The sequence below is a fragment of the Thunnus thynnus genome, chromosome 12 (genome assembly GCF_963924715.1).
Source record: "Thunnus thynnus chromosome 12, fThuThy2.1, whole genome shotgun sequence".
Taxonomy (NCBI): domain Eukaryota; kingdom Metazoa; phylum Chordata; class Actinopteri; order Scombriformes; family Scombridae; genus Thunnus; species Thunnus thynnus.
The window spans coordinates 6,766,519-6,783,015 of NC_089528.1; the positions used below are offsets into that span (position 1 = coordinate 6,766,519).

The window sequence follows — 16,497 nt, forward strand, 5'->3', positions numbered from 1 at the left end:
TTGCTCCCTCCTGTCATGTCCTTGTTGGTTAGTCTAAACTTGTTGATCATTTCTTCTGCCAGATGTGTTTCCCTTGACATATTAAATTATAAGTTAATATTGAACATTCATTTATAACCTCAACTTCTATAAATGAATCACTGTAACTTGTTAATTTGATTACTCTATGGCAAGGTCGGTCTGTCAGTCCAGACTGAAACATCTCAGCAACTACATGATGGATTGCCATTAAATTTTGTACAGGCATTCATGGTCCCAGGAGAATAAAGCCTTCTGACTTTGGCGCTCCCTAAAACACAATTTTATTGTCCACAAAGGAGGAAAATTGTCTCTGGTCCATTTGGCAAATACCTACAAAACTAATGACATTTCCATCAGCCTCATCTGTACTTTGTTAGTGTCAATTGTCAAATGTTAACATAGTCCTGTTTACCATCAAAAGGCCTTCTGCTTTGTGATATTGATCCCATTACTGCGTAATATTTACTTTACTATGCATGAGTCAGGCTTTGGACTGTGTACAGGTGACTGCTACCATGTGACAAACAACTGTAAGATGCAAGAGGCCAAAATCAATGACAATCAGCAGGAGAAGGTCAAAGTGACAGACTTACTGCAAAGAGTTGATTATCAAAGAAACAGTACTACAGTACTTGCATACAGTTCGATGCATTGATCAGCCTGTATGTAAAATTTATCATATACATCTTTCAATGTCAACCTAAACGTTGTCTTCACATGGCAGTTCAACTCAGGATACAAGCCAACTGCAGAACAAATATCTCTTTCACATGAATGATTTGCTAAAAGTCCAAATTGGGTCAAAGTAAAGTGTCAGTCTTTGTTTTATGCAGGGTAAAGTTAACTCTGACAGGAGCTACATGCTTCACCTGATAGGCCAGACAGAGTATTTTGTTACTACAGTGCTATTTGAGGAGACTTATGGTGAGTTGCTTTTTTTAAAATCACTAATGGAGTCATGAGCTTCTGTTTTGATTCCAATCTAACCAGTGTAGTAATGGCAACAATGCTGTTCATCTGTTACTGTAAGCTGCCTGATATACTGTGCTGACCTGCATTCACACACACACACACACACACACACACACACAAAGACAATTACAGCTGATTCTTTACAATCACTTTATTTTGTCACAGTGCCAGTGTTTTCAATATATATAATGTCATGTGACTTACTGTGGTTTGTCTGAGCTTTCATTGATACCTTTTGTGGTAACTACAACTGCACTGCAAATTTGAACACTTCAAGACAGAGCAAACAGTCAAATGTCCAACTAATTGAAATTTACAAATCGATCTAGTGTAGAATTACACTAGTTATTTACCAATGAAGGGTTTACTAACTTGATTTCCTTGTTGACTGAACACAGTGCTCCCTAATAAATTCTATGATGTGTTACTGAAAAACTGCAAAGGTTTTGAACATGTGATCAAAATGGGCTGCATGAGAATTAAGGAAATCAAACTTAATTCTGCTGACAGTATTCCAATGATTTGTAACAGAGAATGTTAAGTCAGACAGCATGGTTTGAGACCAAAACCCACCAATTATGTTTAAACTTTAAATGCAAATATCATTCCAGACATTCACTTTCATCCCAGTTTTGTGCTACAGCTTTACACATACCATCAAACGATGAATATTTGGGGTGAATTTGACCAAAAAATAAAGCTAACATAAAGTACAGGACAGTTTATTGTGTAATGTGTTTGCATGCCACAGTAGTCCTCATAATATCAGAATACTCAACACCCAGGATACAAGCTTATCTGCTTGCAGGACGTTTGAGTATCATGAATACTACCAGGGTTTTATTGTGCATGTAAATGCAGACAGAAACACTTGTTAAATCAGCTCTAGACACTTGACCTTAAACACAAGCAGCAAATTCAACAGGCCGTGTGTAAATTATATGTCTGCACTTCCCAAACAATTCCACCTTCTCATTGGTAGGCTACTTTTCCTCAGACTACATTTCCTCACATGTCCAACCACACTGGTCAGCATCTTCATGGAAGGAAAATCATATGCATAAACCATAAGCCCCAGCATCTCACAGCAGTTCAGCAAAGCCATATGTTAGTGGTGCAGATTGCAAGCACAACCATGTGACATTTCTAATCAATCAACTCATGACCTCTGTCAGGCAAATCGTACATTTGTATCAATGCTTAAGCCTTACGTAGATGCTAAGCCTAACTTGCCCATCCTCTTTCTCTTGATCCCATCTGCAGCTTTTCACATTGCACATTCTTCCCTTGTTTTGAGTCAACGAGTCATGCAAACTGCCGGGATCAGGACAAAACACCTATCAAGTCTTCCTCATCATTGTCCCCAACAACTTCCGTTGGACTGTCGCAGGTGGCCATGAGCCCCAGGCCCAGCTCTGCCAGCTCCTCGCAGCTCATGTCCGTCGTCACCATGATCTTAGTCTCCAGGCGGTTACACAAGGTCCTGTAGGAGGGTAACGGGTATCCCAGCTCTCTCAGATACTCGTAACCCTTTGTGCCAACAGCACAGCGGATCTTCCTGGCCTTCAGGATGGTCTCTGGAGACCAGACAGCACGTCGGGAGCGCTTGGTGAGGGACAGGGCACGGATCTGGTCCTCAAACAGAAAGTTCTGGAGGCCCTTCTCAATCCGGTCGAGCCGATACAGACGCTTCTTCATCTCCTCTGCCTGACAGACACACATAGGAAGAGGGTTCATTACAGCTGAAACTACTATTATATTAGACAATAGAGCCAATAGATTATTAGAGCTAATAATCAAATAACCAGATAATGAGAGCTCATGTGAGCTGTAAAGCAACCCAGCAGATTTCTGACAGAATCAGACTCAATGACCACATTCTGGGCTCTTTTAATCTGGTTATGATGCATTGCAAACACAACATACTACAACTTCAAAAGAAAAAAAAATTAATAAAAAAGTGGACGGTGATTAGTAAACAAAGACACCAGCTGCTATCCTACCTCCTTTTGTAGCCTTGCAGTGTGCTGCATCTCCTGCTCCAGCTGCTTCTTGAGGAGCTGACACTGTGTGCAGGGCTGCTGGTCTTCAGTTGTCCTGTCTGCATCCTCTTCCTCCAGGCCAGGCAGAGGGGTGCGTCTGGCATAGCCATGGTCCCCAAAATTCAGCTCCTTCTCCACTACAGACACAACACAATGTCTGACTAGCATTATATTTCCTAGCTGGAATCTGCAGTACATCATATTTTGTTAGGTGAAAATACAAAACACATTATAAAAACTATTTATCGTCTGCACACACGTCTTACCTGTCTTGTATTGTAAGTGCAGTACATGTCTTACTTGTGAAGCTGCCTTAATAGTTTTGCAAGAGCAATCTACTAATCCAGTTGAAATAAGTGACCTCTGCTACAGATGAGATATATTGTCATTTTAAGCAGACTGTACTGTCATCATATACAAAGTTATGAGTGGATGGCGAGTTCAGACCAAATGCAAAGTGAATTTTTGCCTCACATTATGTGAGTACAGCTGCTCAAGTGTTTTTTGAAGTATTTCACAACCCACGAATATTCGCCCTTTCTCTTCCAGAGAAGAGGAGAGGAGGAGATGCTTATCTCTAAGTAGATGCAACAGCAAGTCTTAAGAACCAATACATCCGGGGGAAACAGCTGCGACATGTCTATTTACAGAGCCAGTGCGGTGTATGATTTTTTTCAGCACACAGAACGGACAGCTAGCAGACTGTGTGGAGATATTTGCTGAATTGACAAAAAGCGTATTGGATCAGTATTGCTGACTTTACCTTTAATTCAACAAGTTTTTCTCAAAGAAGGAGGAATTAGAGCTTCACTGCTAAACCATCAAGAGTAGGCTAACTTTTTAGTTAGCTAGCAAACAATGTAACGTTTTGTTTCGGAATACAGAGCAGCCAAAAGTTTCCCCCTCTCTTTTATACTTACTAGGTCCTGACAGCATGCAAATGTATTTATTTTTATTTATTTATTTTAATTTGGGTAAGAAAGCATCTCCATATTGATTAAACTCTATTTAATTTCAGTTTATATTAATAAACTTGGATTTACAAAACAGAGATTAGTTTTTAATTGTGCAACAGAGCTCTGCTTAATTTTAAATCTAGATTTACTCATTTTAAACCTAGTTTTGCTAAACTCCGATTAGAACTAATCTTAGATTTAATTCATCTTTGTTGGTACAACCCTGTCATCAAGTTAAAACCGGTATAACCAGTTCAGAAGAAACTATTTTCTTTACTCTTGGTATATTAAAAAGTAAATGATTGCTGCACTTGTCGTTTCGGCATGCTAGGTCATCAATTCATAATCATATCAGAGAACATTGTGTCTGCTTTTATCTTTAACCATGAGATATTATTGTGAGGTATACAGCTTTAATTTGGCATGTCTACACTGCATTATAACACAATAACATAACAATAAAAGCAGTCATCGCAGTGTGATATGCTGACTTTATTAAGCAAGTCTGACTTACATTCAAAAGCAATATGTAATTATGAAAAAAAAAATGGCTAAAACAAAAAACATCAAGTCCTTTTAAATTACTTTGATAACTTATATAATAACAAATGTTTTAATAAAACTATAAAAACTTTACATTGTATGTGTGAGAAATAAAAAAACCCTACATAAATTAACCAATTAATAATGGAAAGCCTGGTTCCTTCCCTGATTGTCACCCTGATTAATAATTCATAATATTCTGCTGGTTCCAAACTGAGGGCCACAGTCCTGGATTCATAAATAAATTTATGAATCTGAAATCCGACAATCTTTGCAGGGAAGAACCAGGCTTTTGAGGAAAAGCTCATCCTCTGAGGGGGGAGGGGGAGCAGGTAGAGTGGGACTCTTCAAAGCTTCTACAAGAAGTTTCCCGATCCCACTCTCCCTCTCCCTCTCACTCCCACTGGTTCTCTTTCGGGTCCTCCTTGTCACTGTATGAAATGGAAACACTATATAGTCATAGAACTTCATGAAAAACATACCGTTCATGCTGAAATTATACTTGTACCATTAGAAAAATGCAATCCAACTTTTCTCATGTACATATCTGTGGGTGGTTTCACAGTTGCAGCAGAACTTTGAGACTCTGCCTCACTGCCTTCTTCTGATGACTGATCTGGCTTGTCTGTAAGTAGTGACAATATAAAAAAGATGTCTTGGATTTTTGTTTGGCAGATATATGAATGTCTAATAGGTCATTCTAGCTTTCAGTGTCAATTACATCACCTGAAGCATTATACAAATGCACCCATATTCTAACATCATATAGTTCCAGCCATGATAATATCTAGCCTTTGATTTTTCTACAACCTCTTAATGCAGTGAGTCCTTGATGTACAGGAAGAAATGATCCCAGACTTGTTTAAATTTCCCCTCTGTATTGTTCATTCTAACTATTGTTCATTCAAAGCAGTTTCAGTAATAAATTTAACTCAGTGAGTTCTGGTATTTCTGTGTTCTTCAAAACAAGTCTTGCTGCAATAATAAAGCCTGTCATTATTAATCCAAACTGTGCTTTGGTGACACCCTGTGGTAAAAGTGTTTTATCACCAAGAAGTCACAACTGAGGTGAGTCTGATAAGGGCTATTCTATCTATTCTCAAAGGTTTTTTTAATTACAGGTTTGGTACAGGTGAGAATACAGATTAGTTTTGGGCATTTTCACATTTTTTTTGTCAGTTAAATTTTTTTTAAGTGCAGACTATGAAAATAAATATCTGTACTGAGACATAAAACAACTAGTTATCCATCTATACAAAAAATCTTTTCAGTATAAGTTTCCCAAGCTGTGCGTGTGTGTCTTCATTCAAACTCTTGTCAGCCAACCTCCCATGTCACTCTCTGACAGCCCTGCTGCTGCCTCTGACCCTGGTGATCCACTGGTCTTGCATCCTGTGCTGTGTTGTTGACCTGGGTCCTGTCTTCCTCGACCCCCCACCCCATGTTACTGCTTGTCTCTCTTGGGGTAACAAAGGGGTTGAGCAAAGACAGGACGGCAGGACTGGCCCTGCTGCTGACCCACTCTTTTTTTCCTCTATCTCTTTTCTCCTTTCCTTTGCAGCATATCTCCTCTGACAAGAGACACACATAAACATGAACTGTTAAATCTAAAATCGCTAGTAAGCCAGACAAGTACACCAGGAGAGCCAGTTGTGCTAACGGTTGTGCTAACTAGGGAATGTAGCTAATGCTAGTGCTAACTTGGTTCATAGTGAAGTACAACCAATGGCTGGAATCAAGTAAAAGACACAAATTTTTAGAACTTACCAGGTAGTCCAATTTCTTCGCTCACTTTTCTCCAAGGCTTCTCCTTTTTTGTTTTGTCTTTATATAAATATGATGTTGTATCATAGAGCTCTGGGTGACAACAGGCGCTCACAATAAGTTTTTCCTCCATTTCTGATTCAACGTAAGGACGTTAGGAGAATCTCAACACTGATAGCCTTTCGTGACACAGCGTCAGGCAAATTTTTCGCTCAAGTTGAATATTTTCAACTTGCGCAAATATGCAAATGACGCAAATTTGTTGTGTATTAACGCCTTTGCATTGACTTTGTATGTAATCGTGCCGCGCAAAAAATTGGCTTTGCAATTGGTCTGAACACGTCATAAGAAATTCCTGGATAATAACATAACTTTTATGTACTTTTTCTGGTTATTTTTCAGTTGCTAAATAAAGCTAGTTCAAATCAGTTTTAGGCCACCAGAGGGTAGTAAAACATCAAAATAAGCTGACAGATACACTCCCTGCACAATAATGCACATTAACATGTTTTGCTAACATGTGACCAAACAAAATCTTATTTAGAACATTCAGCGGACACTAAGCAAAATTCACATTCATTTGGAGTCATGTTTCAGGCCAAGGAATCCAATAACCACCCCTTTTATCTCTGTTTTGGTCTCCAACAGCTCCTGAGTCAACCATCTGTGTCTTTAGTCCTCTAAACAGACAGCTATATTACACCAGCCACATGGTAAATGTCTGTCTGTTTGCTGCTGGGCAGGTTTATCAGAGCTGTTCTGGTAGAAATGGCTGCCAATAGAGGGGTAATAAGAGAAGCTGATCTAAAAGAGGCTAAAAGCTCAAAAGAGCTGCAGAATTAGGGATTAATTCTGATTTTGACACAATGAGCAAGCCTCTCACATTATACAGAATCATTACAGTAAATGTTAATATAAAAACAGTTCATTTAGGTTTAGTTGTCAAGTTGTTCTCACTCTTGTAACCTTGTTCTTAAGACAAGTCAGGAAACTGGTTGCACAAGCGCTGTTAAGCACAACATTAAAAGAAATGTTTATCTCTAGTCCTTATGTTGATACTAGTGAAAACAAGTGCTTGTCTGCAACTAAATGAATGCTGTATACAAGCTGTTACATTTCCAGACAATGGGTGCTTTTTATTTGTCTAATGTGTCTCAGTCCTCACTTCCCTCCTCTTAGCGTTGTTGCGAGAGAAAGATGCTCCAGCATCACTTTGAGGTCAATCAATTTTCAGGTCATGGGTTGGAGGATGGGAGGAAACATAATTAGCAGAATGGAAAGCACCCACTGACATTCAGTCCCGGCACCCGGCCAACTACATCTATGGCCAAGAAACTAAAATTGCACCAAGGATCCTGTGGTCACAATGCAGGTTCAATTTCTGAGTCACTCAAAGGCTTTATAGAGAACTGAATGTGATTATAAAGGACTGTTTCAGAGCCAAATCTGCACCCACCTGCTGGATGTAACAGAACATATTTAGGAAGAAATGACACTGGATTCAGGTACCTGGTTCAGGTTTTAAGGGCAGCAGGATGTATGGAGTAGTGATTGCAGCGTACGGAGGGTCTCCAACATTAAACAGAGTGGGGATGGCGTTGGGCTTCAGCTTCTTTCCGCCAGCTGGAGACCTGGCTATCTCCTCAAACTGGCTCTGCTCAAAATGGTCCTTGGAGAAACAAGACAGGAAAGGTGTGATAATCAGTAAGGTATGGTATTTTTTATTGTTAGGACTCTGGATAATGCCTCAACATCTGCATCAACCTCCACCAAACACAGGTCAAAGTACATCATGGTGAGAGCAGAGGGAGGCACAGGTGCAGGCGCTGCAACCAGAAGACCCCCTACCTCGGTTAGGCATGCCTATAGCCACAGAAAAACTGTTTCAATGACTGACATGATGAACAGGGACTGTAGGTTACTGGAATGAAAGCCACATTTTTTACCCCAGTGCAAGCCAGGATAGATTGCAAAACACTGGACTGTGGGGAAAAAAGATAATGTACATTTTTCTATATAGTATGTAAATTGTTTTTGTAAAATAAACTCTTCTGGAGTAATTTACTCTTTCATTCATTTGTGCAAAAACGTGGTAATTCGTTACCTACTACAAAGACCCACAATATCAGTTGTGCCATTTGGCAGATGTCCACCTACACATAACTTCACAATAAACAATGCAGAGAGCTTATTTTTTGTGCCATCATCAACAGCTTTGACACAGAGGTGGTTCAGAGATGTGGGTATGGCTCCAAAGTATTTTCCACTCAAAAGGTACTACCACAGGCCTTGTATGGCAAAAAAAAAAAGGCAGGGCAAAAACAACAACAATAAAGAAACAAAAAACAAACAAACAAACAAACAAACAAACACGTAACGTACTTTTCTACAATGTTTGTACCTCTGTAACTTTTGTTCAGGATTACTTATACTCATTCTGACTTTCTGGTTGTAAAATGTAAAGAGTAACCTTTAAAATGAGACCAGGGTTATGACTGTAATCAAAACGGCTGAGTAACAGTGACGTTAACCCTTTTATATCGGGGCTTATGCACAAAAATAGGGGTACCTGATAACTTAAGGGGTTAAACAACAGGTCTCCTTCATTCATACTTCGTTCCTGTAACCTCACAGTTGTTCAATGGTGTTTGGAAACAAAATAGAAATGTTAGTCGGTGTGTCAACTTACCTGGCAGAGTCGGGAGTGTGGAGTTGGTTCAAAGTCACGTCGACAGTTCACCACCCATTTCTTCTTACGGACAGGGTCTTTGGGGAATCTAAACAGCTGCTTCCCTATGCTGGTTGAATTGGAGCAGTTCGGAGCGGAGCAGCCACCCATTTGCACTCAGTTAAAAGAAAGAGTAAAGCTAAATTTAGCAAACGTTAAGTTAGCTTGGCTGGCAAATAAGCTCAGCTGTGGATTTTAATCATTTTTTAAAACTACTAAAACATAAGAACAATTACTTATGGACTCGATATTAGTGCCTGCAAAACGACAGTGCTGTCAGGCAGAGTTTTTGCATCGTATTTTAAACATTTAATTTAAAATACTTTTATCAGAGATGAAATGTTTCTGACTTTGTTTGAGCCAAAATGGCGCACTTCTCTTCGATAGTTGGATATAGTGACGTAGTGTTTATATGTGTGTCCATCATAAACGCCTGCGTGAAAACGTTTTTGTAAAGCAAAAACAAGTCAAATAGAGAGAGAAATCACAATATGAATTCATTCATTTGTGGTGCATATTACATAATTATTAATTGGGTGTATTTTTGGCAACGAGCTTAAGACGAATGCATTTAATTTGCGAACAGTTTATAGTCCAACTCCTACAGATTTTATGTCGCAGGACCCGATGAAGCACGTTGAAATGTTTACGGTTTATGCGCGGCTAGCTGTCGACTCGAATAAGTGCTATTTTATCAATGACTGTTGTATTTATTGAATGTATGACAAATAATATAACAAGTAAGCAACAAGCAAGACGTTCGTACAGACCACCTACTAATGAAAACCACTGCTAGGTAGTTAGTTAAGCTGTAACTGTGCAGCAAACCTTCCTGCTGTTAACAAGTGAGGTACTGCCCGTATTAGTTATTAGTCGAGACAAATATGGCATCTTCAATGGTAGTTCCAGTCATTGATGTCCAGAAAGACAATTTCAAGGAGCTTTGGCCTGCTATGGTTGTAGCCATGAAAACGTCTTCCTTCATTGCACTTGACACGGTAAGTGCCAGTGTGTGTGTATGACCGTCCGCCCAGCGTGCACCTGACTTTAATAAACTCATACCAGGCATTAGCTCAATTTTTCCCTGAGAGACACAAACTGAGTTTAAAAGATAGGTTCACAATGTTTCAAGTGTCTTTTAAAACAACAGTCAGGTGTCCATATGAACACTGAAAGATGTTTTCCTCGCTGTAATCATTCCTCCTGCTCATACTGGCTATTAAAAGATCCCCTTCAAATGTGCTTTCAGTGTAAGTGATGGAGGTCAAAATCCACAGTGTGTCCAATAGGGGTGTGCCCAAATACAAATACATTATTCAGCAAAGTACAAATAGTGGGTTTTTACGAATATTTGTTTCATACAAATATTTTAAAGATTATTTGTTTTTGGGAAGAAAAATAAAGTTAAATACCAGTACGCAGGTTGGTTACATCGCTATCTCAGTCTCTCTCCTCTGCTCCGCTATTACGTCTATCAGCAGGTCTCAACAAGGGGAGTCATATCAACCTGCAACATGACGCACATTTCCTAATTTCGACATCACCCCTGGAGTTGGGGGTGTTCCCTAGAGATAATACTGAGCTACTGACACAGGATGTGCTCCCAAGTGACTCTCCATAACCTGTTGTTCCCCTTCTCCTTTCCACAAAGTTAGGTTGTAAAAAATAGGCAATAAATGAAAAGTGCAAAGCAATAATCGCCTTTGAAGTTCTTCCCTACATGTTACACGATGTGCTGTCTCTGTGTTATGGATGTATAAATAGGTAGAGGTCTGTCTGCGATGAGGCGATGAGTAAAGTTTTACCTCAGTAGTCAGCGCAGTCGCCAGTGATCCAATGACTCCAGTTCAAGACCCAGTGTAGGGATCTCCTTCATAAGGTAGTTTATTCATGAACACTTATTGCAACACTTTAATTTTCTAAAATTAAAAGCATAATAAAAACAAAAACAGGATTTTTAAGCCTCCTTCTACTTTTATTCTAATACAAATAATTTTGCTGCCTCAACAAAAACAGATACAAATACAAATACTGGGCTCTGCACATCCCTAGTGTCCACACAGTCATTTGTGCAAAAATGCGTTTAAAGTTGATCTGAAGCTTATATGAGGCTTCAACAGTCTGAGTTAGTCAAATCAAGTGGATATCTGCCACATTTATAGTCTTTTTTTGCATCAAATTCCCTCTTTGCGCTTCTTCAGACAGTGTTTCTCTGTTGAGCTGTGGTGGAAGTATAGTAACAAAAAGAGGGACTTTGGCACTAAAAACCTAATGTTGAAAGATATCTACTTGATTTGACTCATTTGCACCATCACTTCCATTGTAAGTGCATTATGAAGAGATCTTCTAATGGTCAGTATGAACAGGAGGAATGATTGTGACAAGAAAAAACAATTTCAATGATCATATGGGCACCTGACTGTTGTTTTAAGACAGACTTGAAAAATTGTGAACACATCCTTTGTACGTGCCAGTAATCTCAGGAGATGCGTCAAAGTCACAGATACTGTTAATAAGTAGTAAGTGGTCCCTGTGTTGTTTCAGGAGCTGAGTGGTCTTGGGAACAGGAAATCATTGCTGGCTGAGTGAGTAAAAACATTAGTGGTCCTCTCTTTCTCTGTACTTCCTCCTAACACACACCTGAAATAGTATCAGAAGGTTGTCAGCTTATCAGTGTTTGCATTTTTGTAAGTTTGCCCTGACTCTCACTGTCATGTTTCAGGTCTATAGAGGACAGATTTAAAGCAATATGCCATGCAGCTCGCTCTCGCTCCATCCTCTCTCTGGGAATTGCCTGCTACAAGAAACTGGACAACAAGGTTCAACAAGATGATATCTTCTCCAGCTGCTTAAAATTTGTGGACACTTGTGTCTATATACTTTTGCCACTGCAGACTTCTATAGTAGCACATGTGTTAAGTCTGTGAAGTTTATCCTCTTCTTTTATCTCTTCCTTCTTCCCCAGCCGGCAGACACATACCTAGTCCAGGTGTACAATCTCACCCTGCTGTGTTCAGAGGAGTACATCATAGAGCCCCAGTCAGTCCAGTTCCTGGTGCAGCATGGATTTGATTTCAACAAGCAGTATGCAGATGGAATTCCTTATTACAAGGGCAACAACAAGGTGACAATGCCTACATGCTCTTCTGTGTTGTATGATGCGTTCTGAGCCCTTTTGAGCCTGTTGTGTTCATTTAAGACACTGTCTGTACCTCTGTGTTACACCTTCTGGTGTCCCAAGTAGTAGTTCACTGGTCTTACCACAAAGACTTACCACTTTTTCCCTAGTTCCATAACTACGTAGATTACTATAGATGATTGTGCTATTTTTGTAGTGTGTTTTCAACATGGTTAAATTTGCATATTTGTTTATTCAGTGATTAAATTCTTCACAGTATAGCAGGTCAGTCACTGGAATGATACGTCTGATGCACAAATTTAAAATGATTTATTTTACGCCAGAAAAGACACTGTGGATGGCACTATGTTTACAACCACTGGAATAAATTTGTGCTTGTCCATTTAGTTTTTCTTTTTTTGAAATTATTCTTTTTTTGTTTATTAGTGTGGGATAAATCAGATTCATGAGCATTGACATTTCTGTGCTACATACATGCCAAGATGCACGCATCATGACAGAACTATAGCCATCTAATGTTACTGGGCAAGTTGACAAAACTGAGCACTATAGGAACATTATGTTATACGACCAATGTTACAAAACACTGCAGAAGATAACTGACCTTCTTTGGATGTTATTATTTGATTCCTAACTGTCTTCTCTCTCTCTACTTTCTCTGCAAGGGAGGATCAGACAACCACGGTGTCCACATCCGGGCGTTATTCACCGAACTACTGCGTGCCAGGAAACCCCTGGTGCTCCACAACGGCCTCATCGACATTGCCTTCCTTTACCAGGTACTGAGTATTATCTTTGTCTTAAATTCCTTGTCAGTATAATAATAATAAATGTTGATTTGAAAAGTAAAAATCTGCAGAATTCTATAATGCGTTGCTCTAAAACTGTAGCAAAGTTTGTGGAGCATCTAGTGTTGTTTGTATCTAGTTATCAAGCAAGTTAATAAGTTACTGACATATTATTGAATTTAGCTTTCAGATTGTCACAGGGATAAAAACAGTGTACACAAAATGTGAAAAGTCCTAATAAAATGATAAATAATTCACTGTGTATTGGCTTTTTCATGACATACAGTACTTATTTTATTACTTTTTAATGAAATTCATTCTGTCTTTTCCACCAGAGTTTTTATGCTCATTTGCCTGAGCGCTTGGCCACCTTCACAGCCGACCTGTCTGAGATGTTTCCTGCTGGCATCTATGATACCAAATATGTCACTGAATTTGAGCTCCGGCTTACTGCCTCCTATCTGGAATATGCCTATAAGAAATGGTGTGTATTGGTTTATTATACAGTATATATGTCAACCATAATGCACAGGATGTCTGGAGATGAGGAAATAATGAGGACCAGGTGGGGGTAAAGAGCAGAACACAGTGGCTTTTCCTCTGCTGAGTTCATTCATTTGTATATCAGGACACCTTGGAGTGTGTTATTGTGCTTATATTATGGCCACTTACAAAAAGTAAGTGCTGATGTATAGCTTCAGTCAGTCATAATTTTCAGTCTCTGTGTCCTTGTGTGCTCTCCTCCTCCTCACAGTAAGCTGGATAACAGTCGCAGTGTGAACTCTGGAGCCATCAGACCTCACGTTCATGTGGAGTTCTGTCAGTATACCGGTCACATGTCCAGCTATGTGGACTACAGGGTCTGTCCAGCTGTGGCCTCTGCTGAGGGACAGACTGACATCTGCCAGCGCTTCTCTGTGAGTCTCAACTGGAGGAAACTTTTTGTTTTGCCAAATTCTCAAGCTAATGTGAAGTTCAACAAATGAAGCACTGGAAATAAAGTTCAAATGCTTTAAGTGAGGATAAAGTACAGTGGACTAGATGGTATATATTTGTGTGTAATTATTTTTATTGACTATCCTGTCTGTTGTTTGTGTGGCAGGCATTTGGCTGGTGTCCTAATGGCACTCAGTGTCCTCTATCCCACGACACTGACCTGATCATCCTCCAGGATGAGAAAGGCAAGCAGGACAAAAGGAAAAAGAGGAAGAGAAACAGAGAGAAGAGAGCTGTAGGAGAGGTATCCGAGGGCTCCTCCATCTTCGACAGTGCCCCTGAAAACAAAATACCACACATGGAAGTGGATCCAGAAGAAACACCAGACAGCCAGCAAGTGACGACTGCTGAGCCGTGTGTAGAAAGCCGGCTTCTAACGCACAGTGAAGGAAACATCCAGCACAGCGAAGGGGAAAACATGAAAACAGACAGCGAGGGGAACGGAGTGTGTGAGTACAACACAGACTCCAGAAATTCTGCAACAACCGCCGCAATAAACGATGACACAAAAACCAACACAAACGACGGTGTAGAAAGCAGAGCAGGAGAGGGAACGATAGAAAAGTGTAGCGACCACTCCGCCAAGACTGAGAAGAAGGCTGAGGCAGGAACGCACCGAGCCGGGTATGACGCTTTCATGACAGGATACATCTTCGCCTACTCATGCACCATCATCGAGAAGGACGGAGCGGAAGCGACTGCAGAGGAGAAGGAGCAGACGTGGCTCCCTACTGCTCTCAATAAGGTCTACCTCAGTGGCAAGGCAGCTCCTCTCAACGTGGTTAAAAGCACCTTCTCCAAGTCGTCCAAGGCCCACGTGCAGAAGATGGAGATGGTGTGGGGGAAGAGAATGTAGTGTGCAAAGCAGGGAAATCATAGTTTTTACATGTGCAGGGTCACAATTTATTTTCTAAATACGGCAATGTGGGTCTGTCAGTCAGTCGGGACACCAGGTTTGTCCACACTGAAATATCCAGACAACTAGATGGATTGGAGGCATGAAAATTTGTTTTTATTCAGATTTTTTTTTTTCTTAACATTCAAGTTCCTCAGAAGATGAATCCTGCTGACTTTGTTGAACTCGTGACCTTTTTTCTAACTCCACCATGAGGTTGACATTTTTGGTTTTAGTGAAATATCTTGACTACAGGATAGGGTGCCATGAAATTTAGCACAGGTATCCATAGACTAATCTTTATAGCATACTGTTTTTTGCAGTTGGTATACAAGAAATCAACATATGTTGTTTTATACGAGCAGAAAATGGTGCAATATGTACTCCGCAAAGGCAATCAAACTGTGACTTCAGACTGTGACCGAACCTAACAAAATGAAAACAAAATACTAAGTAATTTTAGTTTTCTGTTCTTGGAGCTGTTTCAACATCATCCACTATTACTTTTAATTTTGTCCAGCTGTGAGTAGCTCATCCATTTCCTTTGTGCATTGCATTGTGGGAGAACAGTGTCCATCAACAGTACACTCAAAATAAGGGCATTGAAGTCTGGAAACCAGCTGTTTTAAGTTTACTTAATTTGATCACTTTTCCAGTGTGAACGCACTGCATACTCAAAAGCTGCATAGAGTTAGTGTGCAGTCTGGATTTGGGACTCAGCTTCAGTCTTGTCTCTGGTGCACACCGACTGTTACACCCTCGAAGAGTCACCACCATGGCTTCTTTCTTTTTTGGTGATTTATGTCGACTTTTTAAGGATATGGTGAAACATTCTGGAGTGATGGTCACTTATTTTTTTGCCAAAAAGTACAGTGTGACAATCTAGAGAGATAATATCACATTTTCTTCATTCATGTTGGTCTGTTATTGCTCCCACTTTGTTCCTTATTTAGCAGTCTTCTGTAGATTTACTTATCAAATTGTAAATACTCTTAATAATAGAGAAAATAATTGATAATGGAAACAGCCACAGTGACATTATGATTGATATGCTGATTTATCCAGCATGCCCCATTTTGTTTTTAATGACTTGTTTCTGAAGTAATATGGAAAATAAACTAATGCTGTTTAACAATGCTTTTGTCTTATTTCACCCTCTGGTTGTATCTGAAAGGATGATGCAGACCAAACTGTCCAGAACTATAATTACTTCAACAATAAATGAATAAGACCGTACACACAGTGTGAATTGACAGTTGGCAGTACTGTAATTACTGCAGATAATACAGCAGAATCTGTGTGTGTGTGTGTGTGTGTGTGTCCAGGCTGTGAAGAAGTGCATAAAGTTTTTAACTAAGGGTTATAGCACCGGCCCCACCACAATCCTCTGAAATATGCAGAGGAAAAAGAGAATATTTTATTTTCTATATCTGTTGTGGGAAGTTAATCTTAGTTAAAATGTTATAATTGAATTCCTGAAAATTTGACAAACTGAGATTAGGCTAGACTGATGGAAAATGGGGCAGATCTGAGCCTGAGTGTTCCTGTAATTCCACATTCAGAGAAAGGATAAACCTTGGGGTCTTTAGTAACATTACCTTTCCTCTGGCGCCACCCTCGGGGCAAACTGCACACTTTTTGTTAAATGGTATT

The 16,497-nt window shown here is 39.7% G+C and overlaps 2 protein-coding genes across 2 annotated transcripts; one reads left to right on the forward strand and one right to left on the reverse strand.

Annotated features, from left to right (window-relative positions):
* Nucleotides 1-1,129: 1,129 nt before the first annotated feature.
* Nucleotides 1,130-9,387, reverse strand: si:ch73-382f3.1 (uncharacterized protein LOC100151273 homolog). The gene is made up of 4 exons (XM_067605006.1): nt 8,988-9,387; nt 7,808-7,967; nt 2,997-3,172; nt 1,130-2,700 (listed from the first exon to the last, which is right to left on the reverse strand). Exons 1-4 carry the CDS (start codon nt 9,135-9,137, stop codon nt 2,317-2,319), a joined length of 870 nt encoding a protein of 289 aa, XP_067461107.1. The 5' UTR covers nt 9,138-9,387; the 3' UTR covers nt 1,130-2,316.
* Nucleotides 9,388-9,653: 266 nt separating this feature from the next.
* toe1 (target of EGR1, exonuclease) lies at nt 9,654-15,979 on the forward strand. The gene is made up of 8 exons (XM_067605004.1): nt 9,654-10,024; nt 11,571-11,611; nt 11,749-11,845; nt 11,992-12,150; nt 12,831-12,944; nt 13,289-13,437; nt 13,708-13,870; nt 14,056-15,979. The coding sequence occupies exons 1-8, from the start codon at nt 9,911-9,913 to the stop codon at nt 14,803-14,805; spliced, it is 1,587 nt and encodes a 528-aa protein (XP_067461105.1). The 5' UTR covers nt 9,654-9,910; the 3' UTR covers nt 14,806-15,979.
* The last annotated feature ends 518 nt before the right edge of the window (nt 15,980-16,497 follow it).

Excerpts from the sequence above, each read along its gene's own strand:
- si:ch73-382f3.1 (XM_067605006.1), bottom strand. The coding sequence starts at position 9,137 with ATGGGTGGCTGCTCCGCTCCGAACTGCTCCAATTCAACCAGCATAGGG. Across the intron at positions 7,968-8,987 it reads CACACTCCCGACTCTGCCAG|GACCATTTTGAGCAGAGCCA; the intron begins GTAAGTTGACAC and ends TGTTTCTCCAAG. Across the intron at positions 3,173-7,807 it reads GCCCTTAAAACCTGAACCAG|TGGAGAAGGAGCTGAATTTT; the intron begins GTACCTGAATCC and ends TTGTGTCTGTAG.
- toe1 (XM_067605004.1), top strand. The coding sequence starts at position 9,911 with ATGGCATCTTCAATGGTAGTTCCAGTCATTGATGTCCAGAAAGACAAT. Across the intron at positions 12,945-13,288 it reads ACATTGCCTTCCTTTACCAG|AGTTTTTATGCTCATTTGCC; the intron begins GTACTGAGTATT and ends CTTTTCCACCAG. Across the intron at positions 13,871-14,055 it reads ACATCTGCCAGCGCTTCTCT|GCATTTGGCTGGTGTCCTAA; the intron begins GTGAGTCTCAAC and ends TTTGTGTGGCAG.